This window comes from Vespa crabro, chromosome 17 (genome assembly GCF_910589235.1).
Source record: "Vespa crabro chromosome 17, iyVesCrab1.2, whole genome shotgun sequence".
NCBI classification, from domain to species: Eukaryota; Metazoa; Arthropoda; class Insecta; order Hymenoptera; family Vespidae; genus Vespa; species Vespa crabro.
In genome coordinates this window covers 1,285,457-1,307,500 of record NC_060971.1, presented here as the reverse complement: position 1 = coordinate 1,307,500, position 22,044 = coordinate 1,285,457, and the positions used below count along the sequence as shown (strand labels likewise).

The window sequence follows — 22,044 nt, the reverse complement described above, 5'->3', positions numbered from 1 at the left end:
TTCCTTTTCAAGTACTTCTCGGTTTTTTATTCGAGCTTTTAGTTGTATCATATACAAAAAAAAAAGTAAAATAAATACGTATACATCGGTATTATATATAATTGCATGTACGGTATATAGGACAATGGATTACCGTTCGTAGCATCAATTATTTATTATTTACTTAAAAAGAAAAAAGAAGGTAAATATTATTTTTTGCATCGTTAGTTTATTTCATCTTCTTGAATTTTTTTCTTTCTTCCTTTTTACACACTTGCAAATGAAAATATTACAAATAAATAAATAATTAAAGTTTCAATCGTGAAACTGAATGAATAATAATTTTAAAGTCCATAACTGTAATATCGAGCAATCCGAGTAAATTCAACCAATAAGCGGTTTTTACTGGATATTTGTTAAGACTTCAGGCAGCTGACAAGACTTCGATGTCAAAAGGGTTATCAATAGACTCATGTGTGGCATGCCTACTCTTAATTATACAGATAATTGTACATCAAAGTCTTGCGATTGAGTTACGTAAGTATGTCACTTTTACAGTAGAATTATACATACGTACCCTTATGCGGGTAATTTAATTACAACCTTTTATCGTTTCAAAGATGTCGGCTAACACCTAAGTCCATAAGTATATTTACATTCTTTCAAATAAATCTGAGAAAACGTTACAAATGTAAAAACTGTATCGAAGTATTTACGTTTTAATCAGACATTCCTCTTCCTTATATTCAAAGACAGTAATAACACCGATAAGATTTTATCTACTGGAAAGAGAAACTAATGATTTGTGAATCTGTGTGTATGTGTATTCTCTTTCTCTCTTTCTCTCCTTTTCTTTAATGTGGGAAAAGTATATATATATATATATATATATATTTAAAAGCGACCAAATAAAATTTAGTCGTTCATTTTGGTATGTATTCTATGTATATCTCTGTATAAACCGCATGTGTAAACGTTGACAAAGATGTTGGAATGAGATAAAGTAGTGTATGAAAGAGAAAGGAAGAAGGAAAGGGGAAAAAAAAGAAAAAGAAAAGTTCACAATAGATCTTCAAGCAAAAAGAGGGGAAAAGGAACACCATAAAAGAAATAGGAAAAGGGTGAAAATAAGAAGAAAAAAAGAAATACTTGTGCGTAAGGGTATAAACGAACAAAACGCCGAGTGATCGATCGTGCGGCGTCTGAAAAGGGAGAGAAAAGGGTTCACGTGGAAAAAATGAGAAAAAGAACAAAGGGATTTGCGACAAAATGGTAGAAAGAAAAAGACTTCTACTAATGTTTCCAAATGAAACGGTACACTATGGTTCCAAGGATTATTATATTATATTATACCTACATTACGAAAAATTTTGTGAGATTTTTATTAAATCGAACGTTTTTGACATATTCTCGTTTTTTCTTTTTTTTTGTTCTTCTAATCGTTTTTCGAGAAAAACATTTCTACTAATGGCTCTAATAATGGAATACAATAATAATATAATAATATTGAAATGAAATTTTGTTGTTTTTTCTTTTATCATATTATAAGAAGAAAATTTTTATTGACGATTACAAATATGTAACATAATTTTATTTCTTCTTATTATTAATTAATTTTTTTAAGCATATTCGAAGGATGAGAATAATACGAACTTAATTTCGTTTAAAAAAGAAAAAAAAAGGAAGATCTTTTTAACAAGAGACGAATAATTTGAACGTGATGCTTAAATTGAGACTATCTTTTATTATCGATTAAATCTCGAACGACAACTATCAAAGAAATACCGTAGATACTATTTACATAAATCTCTTGATATTTGGTATAACGTAATCGTTCGAACAGTGTTCTTACTTCTACGCCCTAATTTAGTACGATACTAATAGAAAACGAGAATATACTATGACGCATAGTTAATCAATATAAATATATATGTATATGTGTGTATGGTTTTATTAAAGTACATAAGTCTACGAATATTTGAGAAATTCATTAATAAGAAAATTTAGAGATAATATTTAGTTTGTCTCTGTGTCTATGATAAAACTAATATTAAATTTAATATATATATATATATATATATATATATATATATAATTAACACAATTATAACAAACCATATATTATTTTTCTATTTTTTTTTTATGAAGTCAGAAAAATATGTTAGAATAAAAAGATGCACGATCTAAGATACGACCGCATATTTCTAGTTTTTTTTTCTTTTTTTTTTGCGAGTACAATGTTGCATGTGCATTCACGATCGTATTATTTCATTCGCAAGGGCATTTATACACATGCAAGTGCATGCACTAAATTTCTATTATTAGATTCAATAGATTAGAAACAATGGTATGAGTGTAATCGTCAATTTCAAATTCGAAATAGTCAAACATTTGGAGGTATGCGTACGTCCTTTCTAAATTATTCTAAATTATTCTAAATTATTCTGTAACAATTAATTTTCAAGAATTACCTTAATTTAGGAGAATCTTTTTTTAAGAAATAATAATTTTAAAGAATTGAAAAAGAGCTTATTAAATTTCTAGGAAACGTGAAATTTACATTCTAATCGTCCTTCATCTTTTAAAAATGAGTATTACAACTGAAATTCTACAATTCTTTTAATTCCTTCATTTCGTATTTTTATTCAAATAAACAAAGATATTTGTCTACGTTCTTTCTTATTTGTTTTCTTTTACATTGATATCAACAGCAAAGAAAGAATAAAAAGTCTCAAGAGAGAGAGGAAGAGAGATATTTCCTACGAATATCCTTGCCCTTTTCTATATTTGAAAGAATATATATTTACATTTTTATTTCTCACTAGTATATACCAGTTCTTTATTTTACAAATCTTTTTGATAATGTCATCCAGGTTATAACAAAAATTATTAAAATATAAATATTGTAAATTCACTTGTGTGTGTATGTGTATATAATTAAAATAAAATAAGTGTCAAAAAGAAAAAAAAAAGAAAGAGAAGGGATTAAACGTAACGTGTTAATCACAACGCATTAGAACAGAGGTTCATCGTTGGAAGTACAATCTTAAGGAACGAACATATCTTGTCAGCCGTCGTAATCAGTGATATCGATCCTAGAAACTTTCACGAGTCAGCTTTTAATGTTCTTGTTAGATGGCCAATATGCTTCTCTTGTCTATTAGAACAAACTTTTCTAACATCTTTTTTCTTATTTTCATTTTTTTTTCGTTTCTTACTTTTAAAAAAGTTATGCTTGAAAACGTATATATATTTCTTGTAAAAAAATTTTTGTTAAAATATTAATTTTATTATCATTTAATATTATTTAATATATATATATATATATAAGCAATATTTATTTAGCCATTATTATAACAAATATTAATATCTATTGTATATCAAATAAATTTGATATTTAAACTTGAATTATTTCCATTATAATATATTTTTATTTGGATGAAAAAAGAAATAATATATTAACATCAATTTTATTATTACTAGTATTAAATATTATCATTATTTTGACAAAGACAATGCCATTATGAAACTAACTTTGTGAAATTGTAATATACGATAACACGATAATTCAAGTTGAAAGAAAAGAATATCAGAGTACTATTGAAATTAATATTTCGAGAATATATGTGGATAAGCGTCAAATACTCTCCTATCTGCATAATATAATTCTATTCGTATCTATTCTCTCTTTTCTCCCTCTCCACTGACGCCCCTATATACACACATATACAGTTCATTCATTTTCTCCCATTGACAATATATAAATTCTCTCAGTCATTCATAAGTTCAAGTCGATTAATTTTCCTTGCGATGTTGGTACCAGCTAATACTTCGTGATTCAACTTACAATTAGTATCAGATACTTTTGACTTCTGACAGTCGGCCAATCAAGCTTGTCTATGTTTGAAGATATCTGCCACAGACAAGTACAGATCAGTTATATTCGAGTATATGATCGCCCTAAAAGAACAGATATATATATATATTGTATGTATACATGTATGTATACATGTATGAAGTCCTTATTCTCTGTCTTTGTCTCTATTATCCTATCTGTCAATCTCCATCTCTTTCTATTTAACTCAATTAATTTAATTCCACAAAGAGTTAGAAAAATAAATTTTATTAACTTGAAATGTCATTTGTAAATCAGTCATCTTCCTTTATGTACATATATAGTACGATTTTATTTGTACAAGTTATTTGTATAAGTTTAAAACCATTTGTATAGTTTACGTCAATTTTACTTTTAGTTTTGAAATGAAGAAAAATTTTAAATTGAAAAGAAAAATGTGAAGAAGAAGGAAAGAAGGAAAAAGGAATTTCAAGAAGGATTTTAACGTTTAAGTTTTTTTTATGTATTTTAAAAATTTCATTTTAAATTCTATAATATTATAATTTCTGAGGGAAAAAATAGTTCGAGGCAATTTTCAAATTTTCTACAAACGGTTTTATTGATCATTCATTATTGAAATCGATACTTCATCAGCTTTTATAATAATCTTTATTGAGTTCTTCAGAAAGTTTTTAAGAAATTCATAAACTACTGGATATAGTTCTGGTTCATTTATGTAATCTACTTAATGAAAATATCAAATGAACATTTCGACTTATCTTTAATTGAAATCAAAATTTTTTATTCAAATTTTAACATAATTTAGGATATGAAACTAATTGATATTATACATATATCAAAATTAGTACAACGCAAAACTTATTTACATCGTATTTCAAATTTCTTTTTTTTTTCTTTTTTTTTACAATTTTATTTACTAAGACATTTGACAAATAAAATTTACCTAAAGATTATTTTAATTTATTCAGACGTACTTGATAAACAAATAGTAAAAATATTTTATTTACTACGGTACATAATAAAGTTTTATATTTATTTGAAAAATTTTATTTACTCTGCATATATCTTACAATTTTTTTTTTTCTATGTATCTTTGTTATACAAATATCCTATATTATTGATATTTCATTTATTATGATTTATCCTTACATGAGCATTGAAATCTTACAGAAATTTGAGTTGAATTTACAAAAAATTCGAAATATCGTTTTACCATATGACTTCCATATAACATGATACGAATTAAACGTGTTATTGGAGGGCTGCTTCTATTTATTGCTAGACATGTGACACGTCTTTTCTCCAATGTATCGATAGCCAGAACAAAAATAAAGAGTAAAGAAATAAATTGCTGAAGGTTTAACTTGCTTCTACGAGGAGACAATTTTATTTCTTTTTACAAGTCCAATTTTATTTTATTATAAAGAAAATAAAAAAGGATATATGTGAGTCATCATTCATTTGATTACTTTTAAATTGGTATCTGTCGAGTTGAACTTTATTGTATTTTATATATAAATAGTTTTAATATCTTTTTAATATATCTTTTTAATCATATATCTTATCAAAAAAGTATTTAACATTAGTATTTTTGCAGAAATTGTAACATTTTTAATAATTAATATTTAAGAAATAATATTGAAGGATTTATTTTTACTAAATATTGCAACATTATTTATTGGCCAACCCAGTATTACACTGTTATTATTTTATACTTTCTATTAATTTAAACGTTCCTTTTTTGTTATTTTACTTATATGTATATATTTATACCTATGTATGAAATACTGAAAATTCAAATACATTAATTACCAACCAATCCTAATATATTTTTTTTTACATTATTATTATTATTATTATTATTATGTATAATTGAAACATACTATTATTCTTTTATTTAAATATAAAACACTAAAAATTTCACTACATGTTCCACTTTAACCAATAAAATCCAATAAAACTAAACGATTTAGTATACCTATTATACTCCAATCATAATAGTCGTCACTTCTCGTTTTTCCCTGAAGATCTGTATTATGTTAAATAGTAAATAAAAATAGACACATTACGTTCGAATTGTAAAGAGATTAAATTAGATTTTTTTCGAATTTCTTTCGATCCTCCTAGAGTATATTTATAAGAAAACGATTTAAAAGAATGTTCACTCGAAGAACACCGTCGAATAGGTAGAATTAATGGCTCGTGGATTTACGATTTGAAGGGATCCGCCGCAAAAGTGGAGTACTTTTAGACATGGCCATATTTTCTTCTTCTTTCGAAAATCCCGTACGGTTAAGAAAAAAATAGGTACGAAAGAGAAAGAGAGATTAGAGAAGACGTCATGAATAAACGGTAATGGCTGAAACGTTGAATATTAAAGTCGTTGAGTCTTCTTCTACTTCTCTTACGATTATTACTTACTTTATCAATGTAATTTAAAAAAAAAATCTGCCTTTCGTTCGAACTTTAAGACATGTAAAAAAAGAAAATATATAAATATATATATATATATGTATATATATATATATATATATATATATATATATACATATGTACGATCTTGAGCTTGCTTTTCTTCATTTTCTTTTACTTTCTCTTTTCTTTTTTCTTCCCTTCAGTTCCTTCGAATTACTTTCTCTCATTTTCTTTTTCCCTTTTTTCTTTTTTCTTCGGATGATGACGTCCCATTGTCATTCGACAATCGTACGAGCAACTTACAGGCACAATACAAGACGGTAGCATTGCTAAGCAATAAAACTCGAAGCAGGGATCGAACGTGATCGGCATCGAATTGAGAAAGAGCCAGTGGAACAAGGTGAACCTTGTGTCGTTGCACCGTTGTCTCTATCTCCCTAACACCTTCCCTCCCTCTGTCTGTCTCTCTCATTCTCTCTCTCTCTCTCTCTCTCTCTCTCTCTCTCTCTCTCTCTCCTTTATTTTCTTTTAATTAACGCTTAGTGATATTTTTTTGAAATTTAATACATGAAAAACTACTTTCCGATAATCGGTTTCGTTTGCTTATGACACAGCTATTTTATAATCGGTTTTGTTCGCTTATGACACAGCTATTTTATAAACAGTTTTATTTGACATAAATACGATAAAGATGAATAAAATAACGAAGACATCGTGTATCCATTCTTTTAATACGCCTAAGCATTTTGGTCTTTTCTTTTATTCTTTTTTTTTTTTGTATAGTCATAAAGATATTTGGTAGTCAATATATTAAAATATATATATACATATATATATATATATACAGAGAGAGAGAGAGAGAGAGAGTATATGAAATAATATTTTTACCTGTTTTGTATAATTTCCATATTCAACAAGATACTTAGGAAGAATATTTTCCTTGAAGTATATACTGAACAAGCAAAACGATTAATCATTATTACGAGGTATTAGGTATAAGGGGCGAAAATCTTGAAAAATGATACTAATATAATCTCACCAGTGTCTGCGAGACGAAAAGTAGCCTTAAGATGAAAGTATAAAATTATTTTTCATTAAATGTTAAGATAAAAACGTGATAAAGATTGTTTTAATTTTAATTATTCAACAAATTATCTTTTCTTAAAATTTAAAGATAAAACGTTAATATAAATTCTTTTAATTATATACGATAAATTAGGTGAATTAATTAATGTCTATTATTTTCTACTTACGATAATGGAACTATAATATGAATTGATATTGGTACGAGATCGATCAATCCTTAAATACATTCGGATTAACGGATCTTTGGCTCATCGTTATGCAAGGATTTCCTAGAATAATTGTAAACCGCAGACGTGAGAGGCAATATATTAAGATAATTCCAACATCTGATTTATCGTTTAATGAAATAAGAAAGCAAATACTGCAATAAATTTTAATCTGTTTACTAGAAAAACTTTAGGATTTACTTGTTTTCTTTTTTCTTATTTTTATTTTATTTTATTTTATCATCCCCCTTTCTATTTAATTATTATCGAATCATTCTTTCATATATACCTAAAGGATAATAAGGAACTGTATCGAGTATAATTGTAATCAATTAAATTTGACAATAATCGATGTTTATTCATTCCTTGAATGTGAAAGTTCAATATGTGAATGAAATTATAAGTAATACAAACATGTATTTTTTTATATTAAAATTTTTTTTGATACATATAAAATATAAATTATATACATTTGATAAGAATAAGATTTTGATCACCAATAAAAATATTGATTTCCAACTTAACATACATGCATACACATATATTTATATAATATTCATTATATAAAAAGGAAAAAAAAGGCAAACAAACAAAAAGTAAGGAAAAGTAAATTTGATAAGAATAATATTTAAATCTTAAAAAAAAAGAAAAAAGGAAAATGAAAAATTCCAGATCATTCATTATAACGTTTAGAAGATGTCTATTCAATCCAACTAACTTAGATTAACTATCTGTTTCAGGTAATCTAATGGTAATACTCGTAGTGACGTTTTCTCGTCGCTTACCAAACATTACAAACTTCTTCTTGGCAAATTTAGCAGTAGCAGACTTTTGCGTCGGCATATTCTGCGTCTACCAAACTCTAATAAATTATTTGATGAATAGCTGGCGATTAGGTAACTTTCTTTGCAAAGTTTATATGTTCGTTCATGCATTATCCTATACGGCGAGCATTTTGATATTAATGGTAGTATGCATAGAAAGATATTTGGCAACGGTACATCCAATGAAATGTAAATCGATGTTAACCACAAGTCGTCTAAGAGCAGTCATTGGTATTGTATGGATAATAGCGGCATTATATGCTGCACCAAGATTTATTTATTTTGAAACAATCAGCAATGAACTGAGCGACGGCAATGTCGATATTATTTGCGGACCTAATATGAAGAAATACAAGAAACATGTTTTAGATGCTTTCAACTTTATCTTCCTTTATCTCTTACCACTGGCACTGATGTCCTATCTCTATACAAAAATAGCTGTCCGTCTTTGGAGAAGTGGTGCTGCTCTCGGTAGACCTGGCCTTGTAGCCGAAACTAGAAATGGTAGAATTCAGCATATTCATACCTCTTGTAGGAAGGTTCTCAGAACAAGACGTGGAGTCATAAGGTATTCAACTTTGAAAATTGTCTTTTCTCCTTTCGCTGTTTCTTGAATAATACACACACACACACACACACACATACACATGCATGCACATATATATGTACATTACTGCTACGCTTACTACTTTATTTATTGTCTTATATGCATACCTATATAATATTGGGTGGGACAATAGTTTCTAAATTTTATTTTAAAAATCAATTACACTTTTCCGATGCTAATTTTTAGACTGATTTGTTTTTTAGATTGTTGAAGAATGTCCCTTGTTGTTTTGCAATCTGAGAGAAGAAAAAAAAGGATTAACGTAATTGTTTTTTAAAATCGTCTAGGAACATTCAGTCCACCCTATATACGTATATACCGGTTTATTTGTATATATATATATATATATATATATATCCTTTCGCATTTCATTTCTCTTTTCATTTTACTCGCCTATCGTATTTTTCTTTTTCTTCTAGTTCTACTTTTACTTCTTCTACTACTTCTTCTTCTTCTTCTTCTTCTTCTTCTTCTTCTTCTTCTTCTTTTTCTTTTTCTTTTTCTTTTCCAAATTAAATTCAAGCTCACCTTTCATACTTTTTATTTTTCTTACACATATAAACTTCATGTCTTAAAAAATATTAAATCGACAACGAATCGTCAATCAGTATGATCAAATATCCTCCATCTATTCGAACGAGCAGATTATCGATAAGACGATTTGCCACGTGTATATATTTTTCCTCGTAATAATGATTTATTTTCGAATTTTATTTCGCTCAAAATCAACATCCTTTTAAAATACATAAATTTAAATATAAAAATACATAATTTTTGAATTTACATGTACAAACTGCATATATATATATATCTTCAGCTGATGTTAAATATTTAAAAAAATTGAATAAAAAGTTAGATTTGATAGATACGTATATACATATACGTAAATTCAGACATATGTACGTACATACGTAAATATACATAAAAAATATGCATAGATCATGGATATATATTTCTATGCAGATATTCATGCTTACAAAAATATGATGCATACCTAGATATTATCGTAACATAAATATATTGATTTATATTTTACTTCGAAATTAATTCAAAATTTTATATATATATATATATATTTATTTAACAGGATGCTAATTGCCGTAGTAGTATTTTTTGCACTTTGCAATCTCCCACAACAAGTTCGCATAATTTGGCTACATTGGGGACCATATTACGATCGAACTTCTAATTTCACTACTCTACTGACCGTATCGACTTTCTTGATATCTTATACGAATTGCTGTCTGAATCCATTTCTCTATGCCTTCCTTTCGCGTAACTTCCGCGAAGGAATGAAAGAAATTCCTTGCTGCAAAGGTAGAGATCGTACAGCAGGTGGATTGGGTGTAACTGGTTGTACCAGTGGAGAAATAACAAGACAAGAAAACGGGACCAACGGGAATCTCTTTCCTCACAGTTTACTTGTACGATTGAGTTCGATACAACGTATATAAGAGAGTCCTTGTACAACGCATACCATACCAAGAAGGAATACTTACGAGAAGAATACCTAATGACGATCTGATATACTCATTAAAAACAACAATATTAATTTGACTTATCTATCTGAGTTAACTCGACCAGAACTTGAATTCGACAAATTGGAGAACGATAACGTAGCTGCAATTTAATACTTTAAGATATGTTTAACAATTTGAGAAGCATGTGAAGATGATTTTAAAAGAAAAAAAGAAATGTCTTATCATCAAGAAATACATAAATTATTTCTATTATAAAATGATGATAAAAAAAAAGCACGAAATGAAATTAATATCCATTTATACATAAACCCTGTAGTTTGGAGATATTATCAAGTCTCAAAGTTCATATAGACGATGAAGCTAATCATAGAATAACCTATAGAAAACAACAACAACAACAACAACGTCATCGGTATGTGATAACGATAATTTAATGTGATAACAGTTAATTTGTTATACAAATTGTAGAATTTTTTTTTTTATTCCGGATCGAACTAATTTAAAATTCCTATAAGAGCTTGTCAATGTCGTCGCTTACCTAATACCAGAAATAACTTTTCTACATGTTACCTACGTGCTAGAACATTTGCACGAATATGCATACTACGTAAGTACATACATATATATAATTCATACGATTTACGGTATCAACCGTACACTTACCATCTACTGTCACCTACTTTCGAATGTATCCGAATTAGGAACAAGAGTTCAAGCTTTTATTATGTAAAATGTCTACTGAATATAAGAGAAAGAAAGAGAGAGAGAAGAGAGAAAAAAAAGAAAGAAAAAAGATAAATGGAAAAAAGAAAGACAGAAGAAAAAAGAGGATATACATATATACAAGTGGTTGTATGTGTGTGCGTGTGCGTGTGCGTGTTTTATTAAAATTAGATACATCGAGAAAATTTCAGTACACATTTTAATATCAAATGATCAAAGTTCCTGATATCTCGATAAATTACATATGTATGTATGTAAGAAGACGACGTCAGGAGACTATGTCTCAAAAATTTGGAAATAGTTAAAAAATATTTGTATCGAAAGTTAATCATATTATCTTATCGAATAAGATCATGCTTCATGTGGGTTCTATGTGAAAGATCAAAGTATAAAGTGCATAAAGAAAAAAAAAAAATATGAACATGCATTCTTAATGACACATATGTAACATAGATATACATATATTCTTCTTCCTTTTTTTCGATTGAAATGAAATCTTTTTCTTACTCGCTCGAATCATGTGAGAATTATCAGAAGTATTACATATATATATATTTTTCTTCTTCTTCTTTTTAAGAGCGTTATCTATAACGATGAGGTCTCGAGTTCACAAGCTTTTAACCAGTGTAAACTGGTATTAAAGAAAAAAGATTCTTAGTTGATCCGACATATCAATGCCGGTCGTATCAATTTTTATCTTCCTATTAAAAGGATAACTATTTATCTACTTAATAATAAACCAAATCGGATATTTTAGAGTAAAATATTCTTAATAACATTAACATATAGGTAAACGAATACGATTATAGATCATAATATATATATATATATATATATATATATATATATATATATATATATATATATATATATATATATACATAATTTTTAATCAATGTTATTATAGAGATTTGAATGGAATCATACAAATGAAAGAAATTTATGTCAGATGAATATGTCAAGCAAGTTATTTTCCATACGCCGAGGATAAGATAATTTTATACGTTCGTTCTGCTGGGGGTACCCTAAGTTAAATGTTCCTTTAACTCGTCGATATCATTAAGTGTGTCATTTCATTATTTTAAAGAGACATCATTGTAAAGCACGCAATGGAAAATATAGCTTTCTATTTCGAAGAGAATAATTCGTTTCATAAACGTAGCAACTTTATTATGGCACCATTATTTGAGATTATCTTGAAAAATTTAGATTTTTCAAATTCGTATATAGCAATGATGTAGTAATAAATATCACCGTATATGTGTCTATTTATTGAAAATACAAATATGAAATTGAGTAATTAAATACGAATTGATAAATATTTCAGTCTTAATGTTTAAATTTATTTATAAGTTTCCAATTAATTTTAACTAATAAGTTAGAATTTATTTAAAAATATTTTTATTTCAATCTCGAATAGTACCAAATAAAAAAGATAACCGAATATATGCCTACATATCTATGTATGTATGTACAAATTCATTATCTAAAATACACATTCATTAACAATTCCTAGTCATGTAAAATTTAAAAATATTATACTTTCCATACGTAGAAAATACTTTCCATAGGTAGAAAAAACGAAATAGCTTTCATAAAAAAGAATATGTATTATATGATGTATACTGATAACAATAATCGTTTCTAAACATATAGGAAGAAATAGAGAAACGTTATACGATAATGTTATCGTTAGCGCTATCGATCCCATTAATATAAAATCGATTATTTTTCGGTAGAACGCACGACAATATTTTTATCATTGGTTAACATGCGTAAACTACATTGAGAAATTTCAAAATTTCTAAGAATTTAGAAGTAGATAAACAGAAAAAAGAGACAGAGAAAAAGAAAAAAGAGGAAGGGAGAGATAAGGAGTGGACAAAAAACTGCCAAGTACACAAGATACGTAGATCTATTATCGTATAATAAGTATAATAGTTATTATTCTTCAATCAGACCCCCAGCAACGATTGCATCACTCGACATCGTATGACCCTACCATGAATAGAAAATATATTTTGCGCCTTGTTATCGCGTTAATTCAATCATTTCTTTAATTTATTTATACTTTTCTATATACAGGAACAAATACGGAAATTCGTGAATTTTTTTATCTTTTTATTCTTTTATTAATTATTACATTGCTTTTTATTACGTTTTGAGTAAATATCCAAAATTTGTAAGAATATTATAAAATTCTTGTGTGGGTACTTATACATAGTTAATATTCAAGCAGAAGAAAAATAGATTTTGACATTTAAGAGATTGAAATTATTTCGTATTTAATTATTTCTCTTCGGCAAGATGATTGACATAAAAAAAAAAAAAGAAAAAAAATGATAAATTCAGGCTGAAGTTCAATTGATTAATAAAAAAAAGATGACGCAATAAAAAAGACATATATACTTATGTTTCAATATATTACAAGAATAAATAAGTAACTCTTATTTCGATCAATTCTTAAAAAAAAATAATTTCGTAATGCACAATTTAAAGATACATTGGCTTGTTTATTTTTATTCGATAAGTGAATTATTTTTTTTTTTCTAAGGATTTTTTCAAAGGGGACTTTTTTTTGGAAGTTGATAATAAATCTTTAGATTGTTATCGATCTTCTACTTAGAATTAAAATAGAGTCGCACAAATTTCACTAAATAAAATATATGTGATCGATCTAAATCTTTAATAAACAAGCAAATAGCTAACATAAGACAAGGAGTTCGTGCTTCCCTCGCTCCTATCTTGAGAGTGGGAGTTCGGCTATAAGAAGATAATTGACGATAGAACGAAGCAGTTAGGTTCCAAACCAGCACCGAGGAAGGAACACCAAAGATATTCTTCTTAGTAAATATACTAAAAATACTTGTGAAAACATTTCTACGGAAATCTACGTTCTACATTTTACGTGAAGGTACGTTTCTCTTTTTCTTAAGATTTTAAATTATTATTTTAAAATTATAATTCTTTTTTTACCATTATAATTTTAATTATAAGAACTATAAAAATTTCTATACTATAGTTCTATCGAAAAACCGATTTATTTTATTTGTTTTTCGTTTTATTTTTACTTTTTCTTTTTTTTTTCTTTTTTCTTTTTTTTTTTTTTTCTTTTTGTTCATTAAAGGAACATATGTCGAATGACGTCATTTTGCAAATATTAGACACTTGTAAAAATAATGTGAATGAGATGTATATACTTTCGACATGCATATTCGATTTGAGAAAAAAAAAGTAGAAAAAATGATATTCTTATCTGTAATTATAAATAATAGGCAGTCTATATTATTGCGTAAACTCAATATAGATATTAAATTCAAGGTAACATTCGGAATACGATAGTTTCTACATATACTTTTATATTATGTTTCTTATGTTCGTAAATCGCTTGTTTAACTGCTATAATATATTATATAAACATATTATAGATATTTTTTCTAAGATTAAATAAAAATTATAATAAATTTTGAATTCATTACAATTTTTCAAGAAACATTTATATTAGAATTTGTTTCGATCAAATTCCTATCCATTATTCGAAACATATACGTTATTTTTCTTTACAATAAATTAAATTAAAAAACGAAAAAAAAGATTTGCAATAAATTTAAAGGAGTTTCAATAAAAATCATACAAATTTTTCGAGGAACATGTAATCTTAAGATATTTATTTATTTATTAAACATATGCCTTTATCTATCGTAATTATTACGATTTGGAAATATAATATTTCTTACACACATAAACACATGAAACTTTGTAAATACACATAGAATATTATTTACTTCGCTTATTATTTCTATCTCGAAGTAAACATCTTTCAAGGGCTATTTTTTGTTCAAGGATAACATGTCTATCAACTTGAGAAGCGTTCTTATAAGTGACCCTGTGGACGAGTCCTGTAGCTCTCTGCTTTCTGAATATGGAATTCCTGTAACTACGAAATACAAACTTTCAAAAGATGAACTTATTAAGGAACTACAGGTAATTACATAAGGAAACATCTCAAAAAATTTAACAAGTTTTCTTTGTTGTCCTTTTATTTGTTCAGTAAAATAAACAAAGTTTAACGATACGTTATTAATTATTACTTTTACATTTGTTCCAATCAATGAATTAGAAAAATTTAATTGATTTGAAATCAAGAATTCGTATTGATTTGATCATTCTTTCTGATATAAAATTAATCAATCTTTGAAAAAATATTCGAATACTCTTTTCTTTTTCTTAAATTGAATAATATTTATTTAAAGATTAAATAAAAAAAAATTATTTCTTCTTTTACCAAATTTTTTTTCATACTATTTCTTTATGATAAATCTAGAAAATTCACAGTTTTTAATTTTTTCCTATTGCAGCGATAAAAAAGCCATTTATATTCTTATCAAATTCAAAACACTTTGATTAATCTGGACAAAATTGTTCAATTTATTATAAAAGTATATATCGAATGTATTTTGTTTTTCGTTATCGAAAGACAAGAAAATGAATGGATATAATGGAAAGTGAAAATATTTACAAATTGTTATTTCCATTTCGCACTTGAATAAATATATAAGACATTTAAAATATATTCCTGAGTTAGTACATATTGCATTTTCAATTAGACTTTGTAATCTAATCAAGGTTTTCATCGGCATTTGCGTCCCATCCTTCGAATCATTTCGTATTATTCTAACGAATAACGAAGATTCTTAAGAAATTAATTGAAAATATTTTTTTCTATATAATATAAGTTATATCATTTGAAAAATGCATCCTTTCGATATCACTTTTATATATCCAAGATTACAGGATATATGAATAGAAAAAAGAGAATACGGAACATTTCACATTCATAAATAAGTATTTATCAAAAACATATAAAATATATTTATATGTATTATATACGATATATTTCTCTCAAGAGTATGCAATCTTTTCAAAACTGCATTCATTCAATTTCACTTTCATAATTCCAAGGTTACGAGATTGATAAATAAAAGAATAGAAATCATCATCTATTATCCATAAATTGATATTTATCGGATATATAAAGTATGCATGAACAATCGTACATACATATACAAAATGAAATGTTTCTTTGCGAAAGTATGCATTTTTTTCTTTTTTTTTTTTTTCAGAAAATAAAACTGCATCATTTCACTTTCATTTTCATTTTCATAATTCGTACCTAGATTACAAAATAGATGGATAAAAATAAAAGAAAAAAAAAAGTAGGAATCATCTATTGCCCATAAATTGATATTTATCAAGCATAATATTATGTACGTATAAGTGTATCTTGCAAGAATACGTATGCAATTTTTGCTAAACCAATTACCTCCTCCCTGCCACTCTCTTTCTCTCTCTCACTCTCCTTCTCCCTCTCCCTCTCCCTCTCACTCACTCTGTCTCTCTCACTCTATGACTATTCCTCATTCCAGTTCTTCCCTTTCTTTTTCTATCTCAGTATCTCCTCCTCTGTCACTCCAATAATCTCGCAAACGTCGTTTATTCGTTCGTTTTCTTTTATCGTTTGCAATCCACTCTGCGAATCCGGTTATATCCAGTTTTGTCGAGGAGGCAGAATACCGGTTAACTGCATAGGTCGTTGTACTATAGCAGCCTGAGTCTGTTTCTTTTTTATCTCTCTTTCTGCATCTCTCTCTCTCTTTCTCTCTCTCTTACTATTTCTCTCTTTATTTCTCCTACTTTCTTTCCTCTTGCCAGCTAGTTTGTTTCATTTCTTATTCTGTAGCATTCATACTCCCACTTCATATCTTTCTACCTTTATATTTCAACAGGCAACGCATCGGCGCAGAAATTGCTTATACCCTTACATGAAACTTTCCGACTCGATAGATCTTTATAGACAGATATATATATATATATATATATATATATATATATATATATATATATATATATATACATATGTATGTAAGTACATATATATATATATATATATATATATATATATATATATATATATATATATAGAGAGAGAGAGAGAGAGAAAGAGAAAAAAAAATTGCTACAATTTTTTTAACGATTCGACATTTTGAACTTTGATCTCCAACTTTTGATGTTATACTTTTAAGAAAAAATAAGTCTGGAATAAACTATAATTTAGAATTTTAAAGAAACGAGCGTTCATTCAAAATATAATATAACATATTTTATGATATGATTAACATAGATCAATGATAAATAATTTTGCTTATTACAATATAATAATGAGTTAAACTAATAAAAAAATATAACAAAATATATATATATATATATATATATATATATATATATATATATATATATACATACATATGTGTGTGTGTGTGTGAGATATTATTATAATACACAGAATACAAGTCCGGAAACTATGTACGAAGCGGACACGAGATGATTCCTTATAAAAAAAAAATTAAAAAAAAATATAATAGAATAACATTTTTTCATTCGTGGCTTACTGTTAGTTTTTTGAGAAAATTAGCAAATCGACTTTGAATTACAATATATATATATATATATATATATATATATATATATATATATATATATATATATACAATTCAAATAAAATATAACATAACATAACATAATAAAAATGAATGATAATTTTTATATCTTATACTTCGCTAATTATAATAATTTCTTTTCTAGAACCACGATGCTCTAATCGTACGCTCGGAGACGAAGGTCACAGCTGATGTAATATCCGCCAGTTCGAATCTTCGTGTAATAGGTCGTGCTGGAACTGGAGTGGATAACATTGATCTTCAAGCAGCAACACGCAAGGGAATCCTTGTATTAAAGTAAGAGTTTTAATCTTAAATTCGATTACATTTCCTTTTATCATCAAGATTATGAACGATTATATCTGTGAAATTGTAGTACACCTGGTGGTAACAGTATAAGTGCTTGTGAGTTAACATGTGCAATGATATCTGCATTAGCACGTAACGTGGTTCAAGCGGCTCAATCGTTAAAAGAAGGAAGATGGGATAGAAAATTATATTCTGGTTTTGAATTATTTGGTAAAACACTAGGAGTCTTAGGTATGGGCAGAATTGGCCGAGAAGTAGCGATAAGAATGAAATCTTTTGGAATGAACATCGTTGCTTTTGATCCATTACTAAAGAATGAAGATGCTGAATCTCTTGGAATTAAAAAAGTTAGCTTGGAGGAAGCATGGAAACTGGCTGACTATATCACTGTCCATACGCCATTAATCCCACAAACAAGAAGTAACGAGATCTCTAAATAAATATAAAATTAATCATACAATGTTATACCCTTATATCTGATGGACAATTCTATTTCAGATTTGATAAACGCTACGACCTTGGGAAAATGTAAGAAAGGTGTGAATGTTATAAACGTAGCTCGAGGTGGTATAGTTGATGAAGAAGCACTTCTAAATGCATTGAAAACTGGTCAATGTGGTGGTGCAGCTTTGGACGTATTTACGGAAGAACCACCAAAGAATTCTGTTATCATTGAGCTCATTCAACATCCTAAAGTTATTGCTACTCCACATCTTGGTTGGTCATCTATCTTTCTCGTTTCTAATCTTCGTTTTTAATTCGAATGAAAAAATGACATAAATCCATTTTCATTGTAGGAGCTAGCACAGCCGAAGCTCAACAACGTGTCGCCGTTGAAATAGCTCAACAATTTTTAGCTTTATCCGGAAAGACAATGGAGTATTCCGTAAGTGGTATCGTCAATGCTCCTCTTTTAGCTGCCGCGATGACGGAAGATAACGCACCTTGGATAGAATTATCGAAGAAACTCGGTCAATTAGCTGCAAGACTCGTTCAAGGAAAATTGAATACAACTGTACAAAGCCAAACTGTTGGCCCAGATATGGAGGATAAAAAATTCATACATACGTCTGTATTAGTTGGAATACTTACGGGGCAAACGAGAAATGGTTTAAATTTGATCAATGCACCAATGTTGGCTGAAGATATTGGTGTTGATTTAAAAGATAGTCATATGCCATGTGATCACAGGGCGGTATTGGTTACCGTTGGACGACATCAAGTAAAAGGTAATGAAAATGGAATTAAATCTGTTATACTTCAAAAAGAAAATGAAAGTACAATATTATTATTCATTTTTATATTTTTATATTAATTATATAGGAACAATTCGTGATAATCAGCCATTATTACTCTCAGTTGACGATGCTCTCTTCCCTAATGACATAACACTGACGAATCATATTTCTCTGTACCGTGCAAACAGCGTACAAAGTGTAGCTGATATTGTTAATGTCTTTTCATCAAAGGGTATTAATATAAGTGGTTTAAATGCCAATGGCAACTGGATAGTCATACAAACTGATCGAGAAGTCTCTATTCCTGTTGATGGTATCGAAAGTTATTAAAATGGATTATGTATTTATTGGAGGCAATGACCATCAGCTATACACCCATTGAATGATTAAAAAGTATGAGATTGTTATTTTTGTTCAATCATCTCAGTATTTTAGAAATTTCTTATCTAAAAAGAAAATAATGAAATTAAAAAAAAAAAGATATAATATTATATTTGAATCAATGTCAAACAAAGTTTGTGTAGTTTATCGTGTGGAAAATTTAGAAAAGTTCGAAATTTGTACATACACATGTTAAAAACAAAATGTAATCAACGAGATCGCTCATTGCCACTTTTTTCTTTATATTTCATTCAACCAAATTATTCTAGAGTCTAACTTTCTAAGATTCTATTCATTTTCACACGTCAAATAATTATTTATTGTTCGATTATTGAAAAATGTGAGATCTTGCTTTATGATTATAAAACATTTAAATAAATTTATATACTTTTCTATAATAACAATATCTTATCATAAAACATTCGTTTTTACTATATTCTTAAAAAAGCCTAAAGTATATTGTCTTATAATAATCATCCCCATTATCCTAAAATTTTCACGATACTTTACAAAATGAAGCAAAATAAATAAAAATTTATTTTTGGTATCTTATTATTACTCTTTATTCTTCTTACATTGTCTTTTGCTTAAAGAAACTTAATTGAGATTTATGTTTGTATCTTAATGTTATAATATATACTAGCATTTATACGTTAAATCCATAACAAATATCACATTCTCTCATTTATAGTATGTACACGATAATATATGTAGGCAAAAATAATAAAATATATGTGTCTATATATATGTGTGCATATATATATATATATAGGTATAAACATATATATATATGCGTGTGTGCGTGTGTGTGTGTGTATGTTGTGTATGATTATAGATGCATGTATATATGCTTGTATACTGTAAAAAATATGTAAAATAATTAATGTTCACAAAATAGTAAAATTTTCAGATTATAAATTACATTAGTAACAAGCAACTGTATATGCTATATTAAATAACTTTTATCTCCATTATCAAATGTCATAGCACAGATATGTCACAATTTAAAAATCTAGAGAAAGATTTAACATTTTGGTTATTTATAAACACACTATTTAAAGATGTATAAAGTAGGGCCAAGTTTGTACACATTAGATATAGTATAAAAAAATAATATAAATAGAATTGCCTTAGAGATTTATATTCTTTCGTAACTATCTGCTCTACAGCAGTTAAATGTGAAAGTAATGCCATCCTACAAGAAGATAATAAAAATTGGATTTTATTGCAAATTTATTTACAATTTTAATAATATGCTATACTTACTCGAATAAGCGATGGAAGATCACACCAGAACTCATGATTTGGTAACATTTCCCAACCGGTTGCACCTCTTAACAATTTTAATGCTATCGCACCACCGATAAAATATAATCCACTGAACACAAATAATAGAATTACTAAAGTAGATCCCATAGAAATGGTGCCAGTAGACGTTTTTTTTTTACATGGATTTATTGTCCCTGATGGTGGAACCTAAAATAATATTATACCATCTTTTTTGTATATGTAAAAATTTGGATAAAAGAAATATAAATTTTTCTATATTCATTTATGACATACGTGATAGATAATATTATCGGAAACAAATTGTGTGGTACATCCTGTGCAACAATTAACGGTTGTTGTTACATTAACAGTTAAATTTGGATTAATAATAGATATTGTTATATCATTGTATCCTAATACCAAATCTATATTTGACTGATTCACAATTCCTAAGTCAGTAAATTTTGTTGTGTAAGATGTAGTAGCACAGAACTATAAAAAAGAAAGTATGAACATTAATACAAATACTAAAAAATATATATATATATATATACATAAATAAAAACAATAACAAAGCATCGAATAAGACTATCTACAATTTAATTGCTTTGTTTTCTCATCATATTACCGATCCATTTTGTTTAGTACACTGGAATTCATCGTTAGTTTTTACTGGTACATTTGCACAAAAATCGATATACAATGTATGAGACACTTTCTTGTCTAATATTCTAAAAAATAATATCATAAATGTACTTATTGATAATTTTATAAAGATTAAATATCAGTAATCCATTAATATTGTTGTGCAATACAGTTACTAGAGATAAAGTAAGGTTAATATTATATACAAACCCTTTATCTATAAGGTTAATTAATTTCTTAACTTCATTACTAGGAACGACGCAAGTACAAAAGCTGATTGGATTACATTTTGCTAAAGATGTGTCACAAAAAAGCATGAAAAATAATCCAAATATAATAAACATTGAGCTATACACAAACATCATTTAAGGCTGTTCTCTAGCTCTCGCTCGTAGAGCAATATGACCTCAGCGACAAGTATGGACAAAATATGAACTACAAGCGCAATAGGGAAATACTGCACTCACTATCACTTATTGCATCGATGAATAAGTTTGTTAGAATATACCTCTTTCTTTCTCTCCCTTT

The 22,044-nt window shown here is 27.3% G+C and overlaps 3 protein-coding genes across 4 annotated transcripts in view; 2 read left to right on the top strand and 1 right to left on the bottom strand.

The window, feature by feature from the left end:
* The window catches only part of LOC124430181 (trissin receptor), a 22,240-nt gene extending 10,265 nt beyond the window's left edge, over window positions 1-11,975 (top strand). For both annotated transcript variants that reach the window (XM_046976394.1, XM_046976395.1), the window contains 2 exons: window positions 8,283-8,934; window positions 10,061-11,975. In XM_046976394.1, coding sequence (XP_046832350.1) covers window positions 8,283-8,934; window positions 10,061-10,427 — 1,019 coding nt within the window. In that variant the 3' untranslated portion in view covers window positions 10,428-11,975. The remainder of the gene's footprint in view (window positions 1-8,282; window positions 8,935-10,060) is intronic.
* A 1,960-nt stretch (window positions 11,976-13,935) lies between these two features.
* LOC124430180 (hydroxypyruvate reductase) lies at window positions 13,936-20,834 on the top strand. The gene is made up of 7 exons (XM_046976393.1): window positions 13,936-14,091; window positions 15,021-15,161; window positions 17,820-17,971; window positions 18,051-18,403; window positions 18,482-18,700; window positions 18,781-19,212; window positions 19,307-20,834. Exons 2-7 carry the CDS (start codon window positions 15,027-15,029, stop codon window positions 19,549-19,551), a joined length of 1,536 nt encoding a protein of 511 aa, XP_046832349.1. The 5' UTR covers window positions 13,936-14,091; window positions 15,021-15,026; the 3' UTR covers window positions 19,552-20,834.
* LOC124430184 lies at window positions 20,141-22,037 on the bottom strand. The gene is made up of 5 exons (XM_046976400.1): window positions 21,727-22,037; window positions 21,500-21,602; window positions 21,166-21,363; window positions 20,869-21,078; window positions 20,141-20,797 (listed from the first exon to the last, which is right to left on the bottom strand). Exons 1-5 carry the CDS (start codon window positions 21,879-21,881, stop codon window positions 20,741-20,743), a joined length of 723 nt encoding a protein of 240 aa, XP_046832356.1. The 5' UTR covers window positions 21,882-22,037; the 3' UTR covers window positions 20,141-20,740.
* Between the last annotated feature and the right edge of the window lie 7 nt (window positions 22,038-22,044).

Bases quoted from the DNA above. Each gene is read 5' to 3' on its own strand.
- LOC124430180 (XM_046976393.1), top strand. From the start codon at position 15,027: ATGTCTATCAACTTGAGAAGCGTTCTTATAAGTGACCCTGTGGACGAG. The intron at 15,162-17,819 runs GTAATTACATAA...TTTCTTTTCTAG, and splicing joins AACTTATTAAGGAACTACAG to AACCACGATGCTCTAATCGT. The intron at 19,213-19,306 runs GTAATGAAAATG...TTAATTATATAG, and splicing joins TGGACGACATCAAGTAAAAG to GAACAATTCGTGATAATCAG.
- LOC124430184 (XM_046976400.1), bottom strand. From the start codon at position 21,881: ATGATGTTTGTGTATAGCTCAATGTTTATTATATTTGGATTATTTTTC. The intron at 21,364-21,499 runs GTAATATGATGA...TCTTTTTTATAG, and splicing joins GTACTAAACAAAATGGATCG to TTCTGTGCTACTACATCTTA. The intron at 20,798-20,868 runs GTAAGTATAGCA...ATCTTCTTGTAG, and splicing joins ATCTTCCATCGCTTATTCGA to GATGGCATTACTTTCACATT.